This window comes from Vipera berus (genome assembly GCF_964194415.1).
Source record: "Vipera berus genome assembly, chromosome: 1".
Taxonomy (NCBI): domain Eukaryota; kingdom Metazoa; phylum Chordata; class Lepidosauria; order Squamata; family Viperidae; genus Vipera; species Vipera berus.
The window spans coordinates 208,105,249-208,125,475 of NC_138202.1; the positions used below are offsets into that span (position 1 = coordinate 208,105,249).

Here is a 20,227-nt window from a genome sequence, read left to right on the forward strand (position 1 = left end):
TCAGGCATGGGAATAAAAGGGCATTAGTCGTTCTGGTTAATAACTTTTGCTAGGACATGGATGAAGTGTACCCCTCATGAGCAGCTCTTAAATACCATCCACCGTGGCATTCATTCTGGACCACCTCAGAGGGCTAGGGATTGGAAAAACTGTTCTTCAGTGGTTCTGCTCCTTCCTGAATAGGTGGTTCCGGTCTTAACGGGGAAGGAGGAGTTGACCTAGTGGCTGCATCCTCTACTTTTAAACATCTACATGAAACCACTCAGAGAAGGCATCTGATGGTTTAGGATGAGGTGCTAGCAATATGCTGATGATACTTAATTGTATATGCCAGTTCAGTCTGGCTGAAGATACTATACAAGTCTTGTCCAATGCTCTTAGCATTTGGATGGAAGAAAACATGTTAAACTTAAACCCAGCAAAATAGAGTTGTTTTTTGTTTGGACTCACAACTCCTAATAGAAGAGTAGGCCAAGCTGTAATAATGAGGCCCTTAGTTTCAGCTGGTACACCAGCTGCAGCCCTGCCTTGACTGGGAATAGCTTCTTACAATGACTCCTGCCCTCATCACCCCTTGCTGGGATAATTGCAAAGCACATTACATGGGGCTACATTTGAAAACCATTCAAAAACCACAGCTCGTACAGAATGTGGCAGTCTGTGCGCAGCCAGGTGCTTGACCATGTTATACCATTTCTGCAAATCCTGCAGTAATGTCCTGGTGGCTTGTGGATGGAAATCAAAGTGCTAGTTATAACCTACACCGCCCTTTATGGCTTCGCTCTTAGTACCTTCAGGTTAGCCTCCTTCAAGTGGATTTGACCTGTCCAAGGCTTTTCTCTTGGGAGAAGCTGCTAGTATTGCTTTATTTCTAGGAAGTGATGGGGCTGAAGTCCAGAGGCACTATTTCTCTCTGATGACTCCTGCCCTCTGGAATCGTCTCTCTCTGGAGATGAGATTGAGTTCACTGATTATAACTTTCAGGAAACAGGTTAAAAGTAAGTTATTCCAGAGGGCCTTTGAGTATTAACTAATGTTGCAGGGTTCGGTTATACAGAGTTTTTAATTAATTTATATTTTATTTGTACTTTATTATTGTGAACTGCCAACAGTTGTGAGATAGCAGTATATAAATTCAATAGACTATAGATTTTCATAGATTATATATTTTCATAGACTATAGGTATCTGCAAACTTTAAACAACTGGATTTGGTTTATTCAACCTTAATTTACTGTCAAATCTACACAGCACCATTGCAGAATCATACTTACGCCAAAGTGGGAACATTGTGGTCATCAATAAACATCCGCTCCACTCTATAATGGAAAATCTCTGGGTCATAGCCCTGCTCACCTGCAGGAAAAAATATTATACAAATATTATGTATATAAACAAAGATCCATTAGGAAGATTCCAAAGCAATACTTTGGACAAATATCTAGATCTTAAATGGTACTTGGGCACTATTTACCCCACAATTCCCCTTGGGCATTGACTAGACTCCTTGCTCCACCTGATTTTTATTTATTTTTTTTTACATTAAAATGCACACCCACAGCTTTTAAAATGGGAAACTGCGTATTTTCATCCTTCTCTGTTCTTTCCTGAATATCTGGGTTCCTTAAGAAAATAAAAATGTTAAGCAACTTTAATCAATATCTTTAGTTTTGAAGTGTGCCCATCTGCTCAGAAAAAGGGCAACACTAAGCCAGGGCAATATAGCATATTCAATAAAAGGAATACTAACAACATGGCAGGTAACATTCTGGCAAAACTTTACTTTGAAATTGGTTACATCCCTGCCAGCCATCAGGCAATCTTTACCAGTAATTGTTTTGCAACAGTACCACTTGTTCTCAAACTTTAAATGTACCCATTCCAAAAAGGCTGGCAACCTCTGATCTATACCAAATTTTATATGTTTGATGTAAATTTGCCCTCCCTCTAATTAGTCAGTGGAAGTTCCAGTTTTGACAACAGATTGGAGTTTTTTAAAATTAGCAACAAAAACATCTATGATTCTTCTGCTTTATAGAATCAGATGTATCAAATTATAATATGTATTTCATCTCAGTAATCAAAGCCCAGCAGGGCATGGCCCTCTGAAGTGTCAATATCTATATGGTTTATTAAATACATACACAAAGATGCATCCCATTAAACTGTGTAAAAAAAAAAGCAAAGCTATATTAATTCCAAATTTCTACTGGAGTTGACAGGGTAGCAAACAGCAATATGTTCAACCCTTCTCCTTGCAATTATACTGAATTTTGTTGCTGACAGAAACAGTTAACATCTATGGTTTTTAGGTAGTTGCTGAGCTACAGGTAGTCCTCAACTTACGACCACAATTAGGACCAGAATCTTTTATCAGTGAATGACACAGATGTTGTAAACCTAGAAAAGTTTGATTTAACACTTGCCACAAGGCTTGACATTAAGAAGTGAACTGAAGAAAATAGTCTATAACTGAAGTAGTTTTTTCTCTTCTAGATGTTTTATACCTTCCAGGTGTTTTGACGTTACAACTCAAGAAGTTTCAGTCAGTGAGGTATTGAACCCATCAGATGGAGACCACTAAGTTGGGAAAACATGAACTGAGGTAGACTAAATAACAGTCATTATGCTGAAGAGGTTAAAAAAAGTGGGAATATGTATATAGCTTAAGGCTATCATAAAGACTGAGTTCTGTATCATTCAGACCTTTATTTTAAAAGGAAGCAGTTACTGATTTAGTGTGGTATGGTTAAGATATGTGATACCAAGATTCATGTCCTCCCTCAACTATGGACATTCACTGCATATCTAGAAGGCAAAGCTAAGACTGAAGGTGGTGGATGGCCTGGCTTGTGATGAGAACAGATGCAGTTGAAGTTTTCCTGACTGCTCCAGTCTTGGTGACTAAGAAACAAAGTAATACTTACTACAAAGATTGTAGACTTTGTAGTGGTCTTCATGTTTTGTATCCAAGAACTTTGCAACTTCCTTATAAAAAATAATAATTTATTTTAATTGTCAAGGTGGCTTGAATTATTAATGACTTTATTTATCTAACTGGTTTCAGATAGAAAGTATTCGAGGAAGATTCAAATCTCAGAGGGTTTTGACGCTGATATAGAGACATACAGCAACCTCCTGCATTCTGACTTCTACTTTCATAATTTCCAACCAGTATTCTGGCTAAATTATAAATACTGGTATTGCTAAAGTCCATCAATAAACTAAAGCAGTACTCGGGGAAAAAGACAAACCACAGTACATATTCTTACAGATCAGTCCATCCATTGATAAGCTGACTCTTGAATTTTTAATCAAAATGCTGTACCATGAAAAATGTATCACCCAGGTTAGCCAACCCTAAAAATTTGTTTTAATTTCCACAATTTGCTTATCTTCAGGTGGCACATTATCCATGGTATTTTGATTAAAAATTTGAGGGTCAGATTCTCTGCTTATATACAGGTAGTCCTTGACTTACGAACCATGAGCCCAAACTTTCTTTTGCTAAGCAAGACAGTTGTTAAGTGAGTTTTGCCCCATTTCATGACCTTTCTTGCTACAGTTGTTAAGTGAATCACTGCAGTTATTATTAACACAGTTGTTAAGTGGCTCTGGCTTCTTCATTTACCTTGCTTGTCAGGTCACAAAAGGTGATTACATGATCCCGGGACACTGCAACCATCATAAATAAGAGTCAGTTGTCAAGCATCTGTATTTTGATCATGCAACCATGGAGATGCTGCAACAGTCGTGTGAAAAAAGGTCATAAGTCACTTTTTTCAGTGCCATTGTAACTTTGAACAATCACTAAATGAACTGTTGTAAGTCGAGGACAACCTGTATATGTATTTTTAAAAAGTACTACCATATAAGCCCATCCATGGACAACCTGAACTTAGTTTTGGGAGTATATTTTGGCAGCTAAAATTCCCTGCTGATCCATGAGTATATGTGGATACGTGCTTATCATACCGTAATCCATAGTGTGGAGGACCTATAGTAAATATTCATACTGATTTTTTATTCAAAACGCAGAATGCATTTTTGCTTTATCTGCAAACTCAAAGGATTATACTTTGCACTGCTAAATTTGATAGTTGCTGAAGGAGCCAGATAGTCAGAATTCTGCAGAACAATTTAGAAGAGGAATTGAATACCACTGAATACCATTATTATATTAACAGAAAAACAGAGTTGGAAGGAACCTTAGAGGTCTTCTGGTCCAGAGGTCACCAACCTTTCCCAGTTGGCGGACCAGAGGGAAAGGGAGGGGGAAGCATTTTACATGTGCATGTGCGCACAAATGAGTCCAAGAGCATGTGTGCGCTGCAAACGTGGTGGCGTGCCCCGTTCTTGCACGCTGCGGTGTCCCATTTTCACATCCCATGGCACAGCGGTGTTTTTGCGCCCCATGGCATGGCAGCATCCTGTTTTCGCTCCCCAAGGCGCAGCGGCATCCTGTTTTTGTGCCCCGCAGCCACAGTGCTAGCACAACTATGGGGGGGGCGCGGACCACAGGTTGGGGATCTGTTCTAGTCCAGCCCTTTGCTCAAGCAGGAAACCCTATACTATTTTAGACAACTTGGCTGTTCAATCTCATCTTAAAAGCTTCCACTGTTGGAGCAACCGCAATTTCTGGAGGCAAGTCGTTTGACTGATTGTCAGGAAATTTCTCCTTAGTTCTAGGTTGGTTCTCTCCTTGATTAGTTTCTATCCATCGCCTCTTGTCCTGCCTTCAGGTGCTTTGACCCATCTCTTCTTTGTGGCAACCCCTTAGATATTAGAAAACTGCTATCATGTCCCCACAGTCCTTCTTTTTATCAGATTAGACATACCCAATTCCTGCAATCACTCTTCATACCTTTAGCCTCCAGTTCCCTGGTTAGTACATTGACACTTTTATCGGCACAATTTAGGGTTGTGATATATAGTCGAGTATCATCGACATAGGGTTTCCTGCTTGAGCAGGCGGTTGAACTAGAAGACCTCAAAGGTCCCTTCCAAATCTGTTATCCTGTTATTCTGTTAATAATGTTATTAAATCCCTCTTCCAAATTGGTAAGTTCTACAGGCCTCAGAATGCATAATCAACTGCCAAGGATCCATTCACCATATGAGATGCTCATCCTTGAATGAATCAACAGTTGAAAACCGTTTCATTGAGAAATAATAATACCAGTAGCAACATTCAAAAAAATAGCAATAGTGAACAGGTCTTGAGTAGTTATTTCTCACTGCTTATCATTGAAACCCATTTTTTCATATGTTAAGTAGATGTTAAAATTATATATGGATTCGTGCCTAAAGCTATGAGGGGAAAAAATCCCAAGGGCAGACTATATTTTACTTGCAATATAGCTTTAACTTCCAAGAGGTCTTTTCTTCTGCAATTAATGTGATATCTCTTACAGTCATACTAAAATTAAACACCACCAATAACAATTGGGAGTAGAGGAAAACAAAAAGGAGGATTCACAGAATAACAGAAATTATTTCCATCAGCTTTTAATCTTTAGATTACCGATATAGGATTCCTGTAGAAAGCTTGCTGTCCAGAAGATGGAAACGACATTGCTATAACACGAGCTAACGAACAGATACAAATAAGCAAAAAAGAAAGAAAACGTTAAGATCTGCACTGTGAGACCAATGGGAGATTTTTCCATAGGTTCACTATTTTTGAGTAGAGTCATGTGAAAAAGTAAGTATACCTCATTTTTTTAATGTTTTCAACCTATTTCAACATACAAATATTTGATCTTTATTTCAACAATATTAATACCGTAGATAAAATATTAGAAATATGCAGTGGTGGGATTCAAATGTGTGAACCACCGGTTCTCTGTGTGGATGCCGCTTCCGGAAGTCCATTCTGGGCCTGGGCAACAAAAAAATTAAGCTACCGGTTCTGCCGAAGTGGTGCGAACCGGCTGAATCCTACCACTGGAAATATGTGCCATTTACATTTAGTAGTGCATTGTGTAATTTAAACAAACATAAATGCAAATTTTGCATACAGAAAAACTAAGTAGACCCCCAACATTTATCACTACTGTATCTCAAATATCTTAGACTCAGGTGTGCCAGATTAGGTCATTAAAAAAAATATTACTAAAACTTCAAACATTTAATTGATTTTGTTCTTTCTTGTTGAATACCTGCCTAGATCCAAAAAACTCTCAGAAGCCTTCAGAAAGGAGATTATAATGCCTATGAGTCTGGGAAAGATTTCAAAAGGTTGTCAAACATCAATGATTCCACTATCCAGAAGATCATCTACAAATGGACATCTACAAACCCCAGAATTTCATCATAGGACCTACAGATAGTTCTCACCACTACTGATGTCCAAGTGCAGGAGTCTACTATTGTAAAGAAGCTGCACAAATTACATCCATGTGGAATATAGGAGAAAATATTTGCTGTCCAGAAAGAACATCAGGGCAAGACTAAAGTTTGGTCATAAACATCTACACAAAGACCAGGGCTTTTAGAACAATGTGCTATGGACAAACAAGCAAAGATAGAGTTATTTGGTCACAGTACCAGAAGACATGTTTGGTGAAAACCAAAGTCAGCATTTCACCAGAAGAACTTGATACCAACTGAAAAGCATGTTTCTATCAAAAAGGTAATACCAGGTATTAGAGCCAAAGGCATATTTATTTTTCCACAAAAGGAAATGACACATTTGCTCTTTTTTTGTTATCTTATTATTGAATTAATTATTGTAAAGTTAATTTTATAGAGTTTTTTCTTCAATTAATCACCTCTGTATTTATATACTGTTTGAATGAAGATAAAATGATATATCCACATATATTAAAAAAAGAAAAAACTTTATATGGAGTGTATTGTTCAGATTATTGTAGATTAAAAGCAAGAACCACCATTTCATGATTTTAGAGATTATGACAAGGCTCTTCCTGTCAAATACAACTCTGGGGTTTGGAATTTGTACATTCTCTTAAGCAAAAACGTGACAGCTTGAGATCCTGTGGTCATAGTTGCAGATGTAACTCTGGTAAAACATTTTTTAAAGGGAGAGAATTGGATTAATTAGTGACTTAATCAGTTCAGAAGTACAAAAGATTTTTTTAAAAACTGAAGAGGACAATATTAAAGTTAACACCACCAAGCAAACACTAAATTTTATGCAGGAAAAAAGTAAATGTGGAGTCCATGGTGGTCTCTAAGCTTGCAGATGTTTCGTTACCAACTAAGTAACATCATCAGTGTGTGAGGTTTGCTCCACAATAGCAAAGTACAGTAGCTTGCCCCTTCCAGTGTTGGTAGGGGTATGTTTTTTTCTTAATAGTTCCTTGATTAGGAATCTATATAATATAATCAGGGAAGGACGTTTGTCAATAACTTAACAAATACCCCACAGTTTAGCATATTAATAATGCAGAACAAATATAATGAAAAATGGACTGAAGATGCTGTACTATAGAATCAGGAGACTACCAGGCTTTGCCCATGATGGAGTGCTTTGCTCCAAACAGATTATATTAAAGTAGATTCAGCCTTTTTTTCTCTAAGTTTAATATGTAATTCAGACTCTTTCCCCCAATATATCAAACTGGCTTCTCCAATTTAAAAGGTTTTCTCCAGAGTCTCAGACCACTGCAGATATACAGTAGAAAGCTGATAATCTGTCCTCCCCATAATGGACTGATGAACGAATAATAATCTCAGCTTTTTTAAAAAATGATCATATTTTGCAAATGTGAAAGAATAAAATTTGGAATTATAGTCTTCGACTTATGACCTTGTGACACTGCAACTGTCATAAATACTTGACAGTTGTCAAGCGTCTGCATTTTGATCACTTGACCATGGGGATACTACAATGGTCATAAGTGTGAAAAATCATCATGTCACTTTTTTCAGTGCCGTGGTAACTTTGAACTGCCACTAAATGAACAGTTGTAAGTTGAGGACTTATACATACTATATAAATTTGGTACTTTAAATAAAAAACATGTTGTATTACAATAAAGATGTAAAAGACATCCAACAATTAAAAAGTAAAACATGATCACCAGTTGACTTGGTGAAGGATCAAACAATGTATACTAGTGTCATACCATCAGGTCTCTTAAAAGATGCTATAGCTATGAGAGTTTGAATTTTTTAAGGAAATAATCCTAAATAAAGAAGTATTTTATTGGCACATATCAATAAATCCCAATATCAATCAGTAACTGTATATATTTTGCAGTACAAATGGATTACAAATGGAGAAAGACAAACATGTTACTAATCTAATTTATCCAATTTTAGATATATTAGGTATTGCAACTTTCCACAATCTAATACTTTCCAGATACACTAACACAGATTCCAGAATTGCCAGTCAGCATGCCAATGGCTATGTTACCTATTGTTACTTTGGGCATTGTAATTCCACTTGAAGGGCATCAGACTAAGGAAAAATGAATTATAGTTTCTTTCAAGCTACATCCGAAGAACCTGCTCAAGATCTAGTCACTCATGAATTACTAACAAGAAAAGGTAACACCACAGTCATTGGCAAAAGCTGCTAATGTAATTAATTCACACTAGTGTTCCTCCCCCCCAGCCCCCCGCCATTCTTCCTCATTCCCTAGGACCAGCATTCTGTCCTTTGTGAGGAACATAACTGTCCCATGATATCTAAATTGTATGCATAAACATTCTCTATTATATAAGACTTTATAACCAAGCATAATGACAGAATTAAAGATCTAATTTCCTTTTCATACAAAGAGAGGCATGACTGTGTGAATGAAAAGGTTGAGAGGTGGCATTGGCTCTTGGCCACATTAAGATTTTTTACATGACTCTCACTGTACAAATATTCTGTTGCAAATGGTTAGATTTTAACTGCTCAGTATAATTGCCAAGGTCTACCTCAGCAAGCACTGATTCTTAACACAAAGAAGCAATAGTGAAGAGAAGCCCAGGGATGACTACGTTTCCCTAAAAGCAGTCTTTATAGATGGAAAATGGAACAAAGGGTTCTTCTTGTGTTCATCTTACACACATTCTTCCATTATCTTTCTATGCCTAGATCAGGGCTTTTCAACCAGTGGTACGGGTACCACCTGTGGTACACTGGCACCTGGCAGGTGGTAGGCGGCCATCCTAGAGAAGTGGTAACGGGAGAGGGGAATGAGCTGAACTGGTGGCAGCACTGCACAAGCCTGAGCGAGAGATGGCTGGAGCTGCAGGGCTGTCAGGGCTCAGCGGAAGCGCCAGGATCAGCACTTCTTTGGGGCTGTCAGGGCTCAGCGGAAGTGCCAGGATCAGTGCCAGGCTCTAGCTGGAGCTCAGCACTGATCCTGGCACTTCCGCTGAGCCCAGAAGAAGCGCTGATCAGCTGGAATGTTGCAGCATCTCCAGGGTCTTGTGATTTACATTCAGATGCTTGGCAACTGATTCATATTTATGATGGTCACAGTGTCCCAGGGCCATGTGAAGTGACCAAAACCTGCTGCAACCACCCAGCAGACGGGGGGAATAAAAACCAAACACCCCCCACCCCATCCCCACTACCAATCCTCAACAGAAATGCTCACAATGAAAACCCCAGAGAGGAGGAAGAGCACCACCAGGCGGGCAGGCAGCTGTCTTGCTCGGCTGTGGCTTGGGGGGCACATTTTTCAGTGCCATTGTAACTTCGAACAGTCACTAAGTGAACTGTTGTAAATCGAAGACAACCTGTACTTCATCACTTTTTTCCTTTTTTTTTTGGTCAAGTTTTTGACACCTTGCTAGGCGACTGGTGGTACTCGGATGTTGCCATATCCTAAAAGTGGTACAATGGGTGAAAAGATTGAAAAGCCCTGGCCTAGATCTCCAGTTATGACTAATCTCTCTACTAGTCAAGAAATACCAACCAGTGACATAGGTGAGATCCAAGTCAAAGCCACCTCTTGTGTAACGCCTTTTATTTTCTGAGACCTGTCAGTCAAAAGGGGAAAAAAAGCAATAGTAAATAGTGATGTTAGGAAATAGGTAGTCAGTCATGGAAGCATAAATTCCACAAATTATCCCATTAAAAATGAAGAGACCTTTAAATCACTCATCTCCTGGTAACTGCCTAACACAATGGTGGAGAAATGATATGCCACTGACTATTTCTTGAAACTTTTTCCAATATTTTTTCTGCCTAACTTTGAAGCACTCTGTCTTCAAAATCATAAGTTAGTTTAATTCAGCAGGTACAAAAACACTTTTTTAAAAAAAAATACTGCAAAGGCTGGTTCAGTAAACAGTAATCTGTCTTAAACATTATACATTTTGTAAAATTTGCAGTTTTTTCAAAAAATCAGGCTATTCTTTGGTCACATTTTAAGATGGAAATGTAGGTGCTGGAAGTCAGACAAAGGTAATTTGCAAGAAAGCACTATCTGTAGCCAAGTTTTTGTCCTAATCTACTATAGATGGCTTTTTAAATATATCCTCAGACAAGTTACACATCCATGATGGTATCTTTAAAAAAAATCAAGTGGTACAACTAAGCAAAATTCTATTCAAAATCAAAGAGATGTACTATCACCCATCTGCAAATATATAATACTGCTGTTTCACTGTTAAAATGAAGTAGCACGCACAAACACACATACACACACACTACTTTGAGTTCAGGCTTTCAGTGCATAAAATTCACAAAGATGCTGATTTGATAGCTTCACCTTACTATCATGGGTTCTTCAGAAAATCAAGAATAAGTGTTTAAAGTGCAAAATTTTTAATCAATGTGAAGCAGATGACCTATTCGAAACTCTGAATGAAAACCTGAATATTACATGGAATCACAAGATCTGAAAAGGTCTACCTTCCAACAAAAGACCTCAGTGTTTCCTGTCTGGTGCTCTTCAGAGAGACTGGAAATGCAACCATCTATTCTAAGCTAATGTGGGCCTTCCATCTCCTGTAAAAAAGTCCTCAAGTCTTTCTATCACAGAATTTAAGGAAAAAAGTCAATTAAAAATTAATTAATGTATTCATGTTTATTAAAAGAAAGAACATTCAATCAGAGATTTCAAAATATAATACACAAAAAACCCGGTTCAGTTTACCTGTTTACAACAAGCCCACAAGGCACTATATCAGCCTTCTCAGAAAGTGAATTCAGCAAATGTAGGCACCAGAGTTGACAACATTCTATTTCACTTACCAACCTCCGAGTCACTTTTTCAAGTCGTTCTGCCTCAGCAGCCAATCGAAAAATCCTTACCAGAATTATAACCCTCAACATTCGAAGAATGACAACTGTTCTGGGAAAAAGAAAGAATGGGATTATATCTACTATTAGTGCAAACTCTGGCTATACCCAGATCACAATGTAGCCCCTTCTACAATGGTATTCAACTTTGGGAATCTGTAAGTTTCAACCGCACCAAATTATTATACAACCTCATCTCCTGCCATATCTTCCCACAGATAAAGAATTTCTATAGATATCAGAGTTATTGTGGTAGAAGAAGGAGTAAGAATGCCATTTAATATCTACTTTGTTTTGGGAACAAATGAAAGCACTATTGTTATATATCAAAAAGATATCACTCTTCAAACAAAAAAACCCCCCACAATAAGCTAGGTAAAAATCAATGCATGCAAGACCTGATAATTTATAATCTGCTCATCTCTCCCTTTTAAAGAATAAAAATTGAGGTCTTTAACAAACAGGAAAGAAATAAAACATAGCATTTCCGCATTTTCGAGTTAGACTGATCAGGTGCCTGTGGAAATTCTGTCATGCAATGTCATAGTTGTTTGAAAGGTGCTTTTTCAAAAGGCAGCTGGACAGTTTTCTTCCTGAGGAAGAAGATGACGTTTCACTTCTCATCCAAGAAGCTTCATCAGTTCTAGCAGGATGGTGGGGGAATGGAAGGATTAGTTCTGGCAAGGATGGGGGGTGGGGGTGGGGGTCTGGAAGGATCATTTCTTTGCAGTCATCTGGTTGTTAGCACTCTCCCTGAGAGCTACTGAAGCCTCTTGGGGGGCTATCTGTGCCCTCAGGGTCACGTGTGCAAATGGGGGTGGAATCTTCTTGGAGCTGCTGCAAGGGCTGTGTTGTACGATAGGAGATAGGTAGTGTCCCTTCCTCTCTGTTGGGAGAGAGGGAAGAGAAGCAAAACGTCTTCCTCTTCCTCAGGGGAAAAACAGTCCAGTTGTCTTTTGAAAAAGCACCTTTGAGCTGAAGAAGTGCATATTTCTTACCTTGGAAGCAGAGTTATTCCAGCCAAGTCAGAGGAAATATATACAATATCAACCAACAATGTACCCACAACAATGATGCTATCTAGAATATTTAATTTGGATTTGAAGTAGTTTTTGAATCTGAAATGCAAAACAGATAAGAATATTCAAACACTAAGTAACATTAGCTTAATGGTTTCCCTCTCCCAGTGTCAGAATGACAGTTGCCCATCAAATAGCTACTGCCAATAAGACCTCACTGCTAAAGAGACAAGAGAGGAGGAGGAAACACAAGATGTCTACCTTGGAGTTCTGAACAGAACCTATATTTTTCTTCCCTCCGACTGTAAATGAACTCTGTAGAAAATAGTATAGTTCTACAGGGTGACAATACAGTCCATGTAGATTTTATGACAAAAGAAGCATAGGTATTAGCAATAAACATATTAGAGAGATATATAGTAGAAAGACAGGAAGATACAGAATATAGTGTAGATAAAAAGCACGTGGAAAATAGTTAAAAGATAGTTTATTAATATGATACAAAATTGTGAAATAGTTAAAGACCCTTATAATTTACAATTCTTTTTTTTTGTAAGCTTTCCTTGTTTTGTAAACTAAACTAAAAGTCTCCCCAAGCTGTTGAAGGGAGATTCAAAAACAAACAGGAACTGTCCAGTTTCTAAAGCTTTGAGTCTTTATCAAATCTGAGACAATCTGATTATTCCTGGTTCAAAAATATCCTGCCATAGCTCTCCATATTGCAACAGTCTGCTGTAAAACTCACATTGTATACATTATCATCTCAGAATCTGTATGTAATCCATTCTTTTATTATTACCAGCACCTCTGAGGGAAGCGCAATGTTTTTTTTAAAAAATACAAAAAAAAGTCATTTTAGAAAGCTAGATATGCAATCCATTTATGAGAAATAGCTTAGCACTGATCATGTTCAGTGATCATAAAATACAGACTCTTGAGGCAAAAACTGGAAGGAGAAGTGGAACTAAGTTTGCTTCTAGATTATTCCTCTGAGATGCAACGGTGCTATCTAATTCATGATATTTTACAGACAGTCAAGATGATATAAAATTCCACTTAGAAGCCTCCTGCCTTTTCCTAATCAAGTTCTTCATCTTTTCTTTCTACCAGAAACATATAAATTTTTTAAAAAAGAGAAACAAAAGCTCAGAAAATATCTTGTTTTGGCTGCAATGTACCTGAAAGCATTTCAGTGTCTCAAAAAATTAATACAGTCTCTAGAAATATGTACAAGAGTATTCCAAACTATTTTTTACAGATCCCCCAAAACTTTAAACCTTTAAAAAGAAAACCTTTAAAACAATTTATTTCCAGTACAATTCTACTATAGGAATACATAGATCTCCCTTCAATCCCTAGGGCTAGTTCTAAATTCCCATATTTCATTCCATCAAGATGCCTGTAAAAATCAGCAGATTTCTATATCCACATATGCTCTTACCCTTCAATAAACACTCGCAGGATTACATCTATGAAGAAAAATAATGCTATACTGAAAGAGAGGTTTCCAATCATGTGTTCAACAGAATCATGTGCTTCATCAATCACCAGAGAAAGAATCACAAGTGAAACATCCACAAAAATAAGCACCACACCAAAAAATCTGCAAGTGTAAGGGAGATGAGAAATGTAGGTATATTTCAAAACAAAAAGAATGCAAGTCATAATTCTGTACTTTTTGTTTTTCTATTACATAAGGTATTAAGATCCAGTTGGTTTTGGACCACATTTTCTGTAATCTCTAGTTACCATTAACTATAGTTTTTGATAATGAGAGCTGTAGAGAAATAAATTCTGGGGATGCTTCTTTTGGAAAGAAAACGATCTTATCAAACCCTACCAATTCAGTAGTGGAACGACAAGGTGCTGGAGAGCCACAAGTGTGATGTGCAACCTGCCCACTAATACTAAATCAGTTGAACTAAAATAGTTGAAAAGACATGAAAAAACAGTCAGTTATTTTATTAATGCAGATAGTGTCCCCACATTTATTTTAAAAATATGTGGGGTTGTTAATTTAACTGGGTTTTAGATTTACTCTTGGGGCTTGAATTTAATTTAATTGTTTTATTTGTTTTTAATTTTTTGTATTCATGGTTTTAACTGCCCTGTAAACCGCCCTGAGTCCTACGGGAATAGGGCGGTATACAAATCCAATAAAATAAAATAAATAAAATAAATAATCAAGAAATTTGTAGTAGTTATACGCTGGAGGCATGTGCACTATAGACTGGGTTCTTACATTGTGCTACACCATATTATAGTTTGATATTATGTGTCATGTGTAGTCAGACTCTATGGATTGTAAATTATAAATTATGACTTAATAGTTGAATGAATCCAGCAAACTGTCTTACTGAACAAACCATGGTTTATAAAAATGTTTAAACTGAGCAATATTTTCTGATACAGTAATTCTGTAGAATTGAAAGGGAAAAAATTCCTGTACAATTCTTTCCCTGTACTTAATTACATTTCATGCAATCTTAATACTTACCTGAATCCAAAAGACATCACGTATGGAGATATCTTTTTTTTCATCTTGCTGAATAGTTGGTGGAGAAAGGGAGCAAAAGAAAAACTGTTAAAATTTTGACTAAGATTTCAAGGAACAAATCAAGCCTATCAAAATAGAATTATATCTGTACTCCTTGATCAAGTTTAATATAGTGGTATCAATAATACAGAAACTTTTATTATACTTATAAGACAGTGTAGATTCTAGAATTATACCTTCAGTAACAACTCACATTTTTAGGCCTGCTAGGTACTAGTTAAATCTTCCTAGCAATCCTTTTTGTTTTCCTTATAACTCATCAAAGCAGCAATTGTTTCTATTTTTCTCAAGAATTTTTGAATCCAGGCTTTAAAAGATAACTATAAATTTTAGTGATTAGTGGAATCCTATCAAAAAGAAGAACAAACAGAATTCTATCAAGAAAGAGAGCCAGTTTGGTTTAGTAGTCAGGGCACCAGGAGATCGAAAATTCTAATCCTGCCTTAGCCATGAAACCTGGCTGGGTTATTCTGCCCCAATCACTCTCAGCCCAGCTCACTTCGCAGGATTACTGTTGTGGGGAAAATAGGGGAAAGGAGTATTATGTATGTTCACCACCTTGAGTTGTTTATAAAGTAATAAAAATGGGATAAAAAAATCTATTAAATAAAATAAGAAAACCAATTGTGTGCATACCCTGGATTCATAGATCAACTATGCCTGCAAAACAGAAGACTGCTTTTCTTCTCCAAAAATACATTATTTTTCCTTGCATACCCTTGTATTAATAAGCAACTTAGAACTAGAGACTGAAGTTTGTTATATTCAGATTATATCCTTAAGAATTGTTTTTGCTTTTTTCTATGTTTCTAATGCTTGTTAATTGAGTGATTAATTTTTCAATGTTATTTTACTATTTATAATTATTTACTATAGATTCTCATAACTACATTGACAATTTAGGAAGTGCTTTTTATTTTCCAGAACAACCACTTGACAGGAACTAACAGAATGTCACATTTTAAAAACTAAATGCACACTTTAAATTTAAATAAAATGATAAACCAAAAAGGACCAGGAACAAATATGGTATATTTTCAAACAGTAGTCTTACTCAATCAATGAAACCAACATTACATGCTCGATGAAATTTTTAATCTCTTCTGATTTGTACTGGATCTTCCACCCTCACCCTCACCACCGCCACATTTTCCCTTTATACATACTTTTACAACCTTGTGTGACTTTATTGCCATTCTGGTATATATGGACAAGGAATTTACTTTATATGAGGTTGCCTATACTGTACATTTCAGAAATAAATGCATGAATAATTCTGTGAAGTTTTGTGGAGTCCACTATTAGGTTGATTGATTGATTGATTAGAATTATTTGCCATTTCATTTTGAAGTGACCGTGGGTGGCTTATAGCATTAAAAGCATTAAAATTCATAAAATATAAGTATTTCTAAACAATAAAAATGGAAATTACAGAGGTAAAATTATAGTTAAAAGATGGGAAGGGAGAGAGTAGGATGTGTAGGAGGGAGAGCTCTTAATTCATCAATCACCTCCAGTGTGATGCTCCGCCATTGGCACCCGAAGCCATCTGACAGAGCCAGCTCTTCAGGCCCTTATAGAAGGTCAGAAGCTGATCTCATGTCAGAGGCCAAGATGTTCCAAAGGACAGGAGCCATGGTAGAGAAGGCCTCCTTGCTTGACTGTGGGGCCCGCAGCATGCTCTTTCTGTCAGCATGGGTGGGGTGGGCCAGTCCCAAAAGGATGGGACAGTTTTTCAAGTAACCTGGACCCATGCCATGCAGATCTTTAAATGGAATTACTAACACCATGAATTGTACCTGGAAGCAAACTGGCAGCCAGTGCAGTTCACAGAGCAGTAGTTAACATGGCCTATCCTAAGGGCCTCAAGAACTGTCCACACTGCTGCATTTTGCACCAGTTGAAGTTTACAAATCCTCTTCAAGCACAGCCCCATGTAGAACTCATTGCTGCCGTGCAAATGCTTGCTAAATGTAAGCATAAAAAAATCCTGTCTTTTTCTCAACTAAGTTAGCTCAATAACAGAGAAATGTTATTTATAATGTAATATTGTGTATTATTTAAATTTATCAGCTTACCTTGTCCATGAGTCTGAATCAGAATCTTCTTCCTCAACACCATCATCAAGAGTAACAACAGATTCCTTGGTTAGCTCAGTTCTGCCATAGAATTAATCAGTCAAGCTACTATTATAACATTTTTTCTTCAATGGTAACATAATCAACTCCATTTATCCCAAAGATAAAGGACTTGTGTAATTTAAATTTTCAAACTGTTCAGGAAATTCAACTTACTTAGTACGTGTGCCTGCATCCTCTTCAGTAATCTCCTTGGTCACTTGATTTCTGCCACAGAATTAATCAAGCTGCTATAGTTAATATTTCTTCTTCAAAGGCAACATACAACATCATCTCCCCCATTCTAATCACTGCCCTCCACATGTCACATTCTAGGGTTGTAGAGTAAATTGGGAAGTGGAAAAATATCCCAGAAGGCAGAGGCAAATTATTGGTGTTCCATATGAATATGTCCATGTAATCACCAGGAACTGAGTTTGACTCAAGAATGATTTTACCCTTATTACATCTGGAAGATGCTAAATTGTAAGATGCTGTTTTAACTCTGAATGAAAAGACATTCTCTAACATATTTTTACAGTATAGTTCACTTTCTAAACATGTACCTTCTCTTTCTTCAAAAACTGCAGGAATCAAAATTAGACAAGGATGGAAAGGAACAACCAAGGGCAAATCCTGAAAAAGTGTTTTATGAATGTGTCTTCTTCATATATCTAATCACCAGGAGTATTGAGTTTTCTGTTTGCTCCAATGAAAGTCATCCACTTGTGGGTAAAACTGAGATAGTTTCAAGTGGGAAAATGTGCAGACTAATAATGTTATGGGATATACTACACCACACTTGTTCATACAAGTTTTTCCCACATTCAGACAAAACACAAAATGCCCTGCACACCACAATACGTGATTCAAATTGGAATTCAAATGAAATGTCTCATCTACTGTGAAATATGGAAGTTTGCTTGTTAATATTACTGCCCAGTTCAAACCATTGAAATGAGGGGAAATTTAAATGATTTAAATAATAAAGTATTAATTCGCACAACTGAGTTTTTTTATTTAGGTTCACACATGATAGGATATACTGTCATTTGATTTGATTATGACTTAGCATGATATACAAATGTAGCCACTGTAGTTTAAAAAATAGTATTATATACAGAAGGGGACATTATGGCTTTTTCCATAAAGCATAATAAAATAAACCATAACTTACTATCATGTGTGTAACCAAACATAAGAGCGCATCTTAAAAAAATATTTCCATTCCCAGTTTCTGAAACTAAAATGTAAAATCTTCCAGGTGAGCTTGACTCCGACTGCTTTCATAGACAGTTCTGTGTAGTTTTCTTACCAATAAAACAGGAGTGCTTTGCCATAGACTTGTTTTGATCTTTTGTCTTTTATTTTTCAGTCTAGCCTACAGCCTGGGCATTCAGTGCTGCTTGCAGACCTACAGGCCTTCCGACAAAAGCAGTATCAGAGTGCAACTTAACTCCTTTGAGGTATGTCTGTGATGTTTTGACAAATGGAGGAAGATCACTCTCTTCCTTATAGGCTTATGTGCCAACACTGCTGGCATTACGTGAATCCCCCTTGCCCCCACTCCCCCAGACTGCGCTGCTGGTATTCCTAGAGATCCTCCCTTAAGGGCAGGTAGGTGCTGCCACACAGAAAAGAGCTTTGAACTAACTATGCAGTTTTAAATAATTTAGGCCAGCAGCATCTTGAAGAGTATGACAGCTGCAATGCAGGCATCCAAAATCCATTTCTCTTTTATTTCATTTTATCTAATTGATAATAGAGTATTTATAATTTGCCCAATAACCAAAGTTGTCTGGTAGTTAACAAACAGTAAAAATGAGTTTAATCTAAAAAAAGGATAATATCAATTATATTAGAAAATAAGAATTTTCGGTGTACTTTTTAAGCTTATTTGGAATACCTTTTGTAGGCATACTTACGTTAACATGGTTTAACGTTCTCACCATTAGTATTATTATTTGAAAATTCAAATTATCTGTCTTATATTTCTAATGTTTGTACTTTTATTTGGTAGAGACCACAGCAAAAAGCAACAGTTCTGCTTCTTGTCTCCAGAAAAAGAAAGAACAGGTACAAGCATGCTTTAGAATATAACATGTAGTCCATTTTAATAACTGTCTTCTTAAGATGCTATTTATAATTTGTCCATCTTTGCCCCTCCCCTGAAACACAACCAGGACAAGAAGCTAGCAAATCTATTAATATTTCTGAAATAAAAGAGGAGTGTCACCTGCACTTAAGGTAAATCTGATGGAAGAAAGTAGAACTTACTGCAATAGATGTAAGTTTTTATTTTTAGAGCAACTGTAAAGTTTTAATATACCGTATAATGGAACAATTATGAAGATGATAGGAAAGACAAAACATTTCAAGGATTTATAAATCCCACAAACCAAACACACATCAATTAAATTAATTCATACTTTCAAAAAAATATAACTTGGACTCAAATTGTATTCTCATATGTTTGGGTAGATATGTTATTACAGATCTAGTATTAACTTGAGGCCCTAGCAACTGAATCTGAAGTTCTTTGCATTTAGAGTATAGATGCTGCCATGGAACTATGATTACATTTATATTCCAACCAGAATAACTCACCGAACGGAGCCTTCTAATTCAATTTTTACAGTTGACATTATATTTTATTTCTTATGTAGTGGAACACGGCAGGGATACTGCCTAAGAAAAGAAAAAACACAGGAACTGTTGAGAGTAACAAAAGTGGTATTTTATACATACAAGTTACTTGCTTAATAAATGTAAAATAAATTATTAATGTATGTTGTTTACCATTGTTTACCATTATATTGTTCTAAGATGGCGGCGCCTGGAATGGCTGCGGCTGCATTGGCTCTTGAAGGTGAATAGTTTTGGGAGGGATAGTAAGGGCTATAGGCCACATGATCAGGAAGATTTTAACGTGTTTGAGCAACATGGTGGAACTAAGGTAACATATGACATACGACCGACAATCTTTGCTGGCCTGGCGAGTTTCTAGTTGTTTTGGAACTGTTGGTGAGACCGTTAAAAGTCGTTGGCGCTGTTTGAATTTGTTCTGCCAGCAGCAAGATCTGACTGCTGGCCCAGTGATGGATTCTACTGCAAATCAGGGCTGTTTCCAGAGGAGGCAGAGGAGGAGAGGCCCTGGAGCTTATGGAGTGAAGGAACTGGATGAGGCTGTTGGCAGGCCCAGAGGAAGAGAGAGAGGCTTTTGGAGAGTTGGTGGCGGCGGCAGCAGCGTGCTCCAGGGGCGAAAAGAAGCAAGGCCTCTTTAAGGAAAGGGTGGAAGAGTCAGGATCAGAAAAAGG

General features: G+C 37.0%; 1 protein-coding gene across 1 annotated transcript in view; it reads right to left on the bottom strand.

Moving 5' to 3' along the window:
* Positions 1-19,555, bottom strand: part of LOC308677849 (phosphatidylinositol 3,4,5-trisphosphate 3-phosphatase TPTE2-like) — a gene marked incomplete at both ends in the record, with an annotated part of 33,483 nt that extends 13,928 nt beyond the window's left edge. Inside the window, 10 exons of the mRNA XM_081344546.1 lie at positions 1,274-1,355; positions 2,927-2,987; positions 5,524-5,588; positions 9,887-9,950; positions 11,170-11,269; positions 12,216-12,335; positions 13,678-13,839; positions 14,734-14,781; positions 16,872-16,952; positions 19,518-19,555. Of these exons, the coding sequence (XP_081200672.1) occupies positions 1,274-1,355; positions 2,927-2,987; positions 5,524-5,588; positions 9,887-9,950; positions 11,170-11,269; positions 12,216-12,335; positions 13,678-13,839; positions 14,734-14,781; positions 16,872-16,952; positions 19,518-19,555 (821 nt within the window). The remainder of the gene's footprint in view (positions 1-1,273; positions 1,356-2,926; positions 2,988-5,523; positions 5,589-9,886; positions 9,951-11,169; positions 11,270-12,215; positions 12,336-13,677; positions 13,840-14,733; positions 14,782-16,871; positions 16,953-19,517) is intronic.
* Between the last annotated feature and the right edge of the window lie 672 nt (positions 19,556-20,227).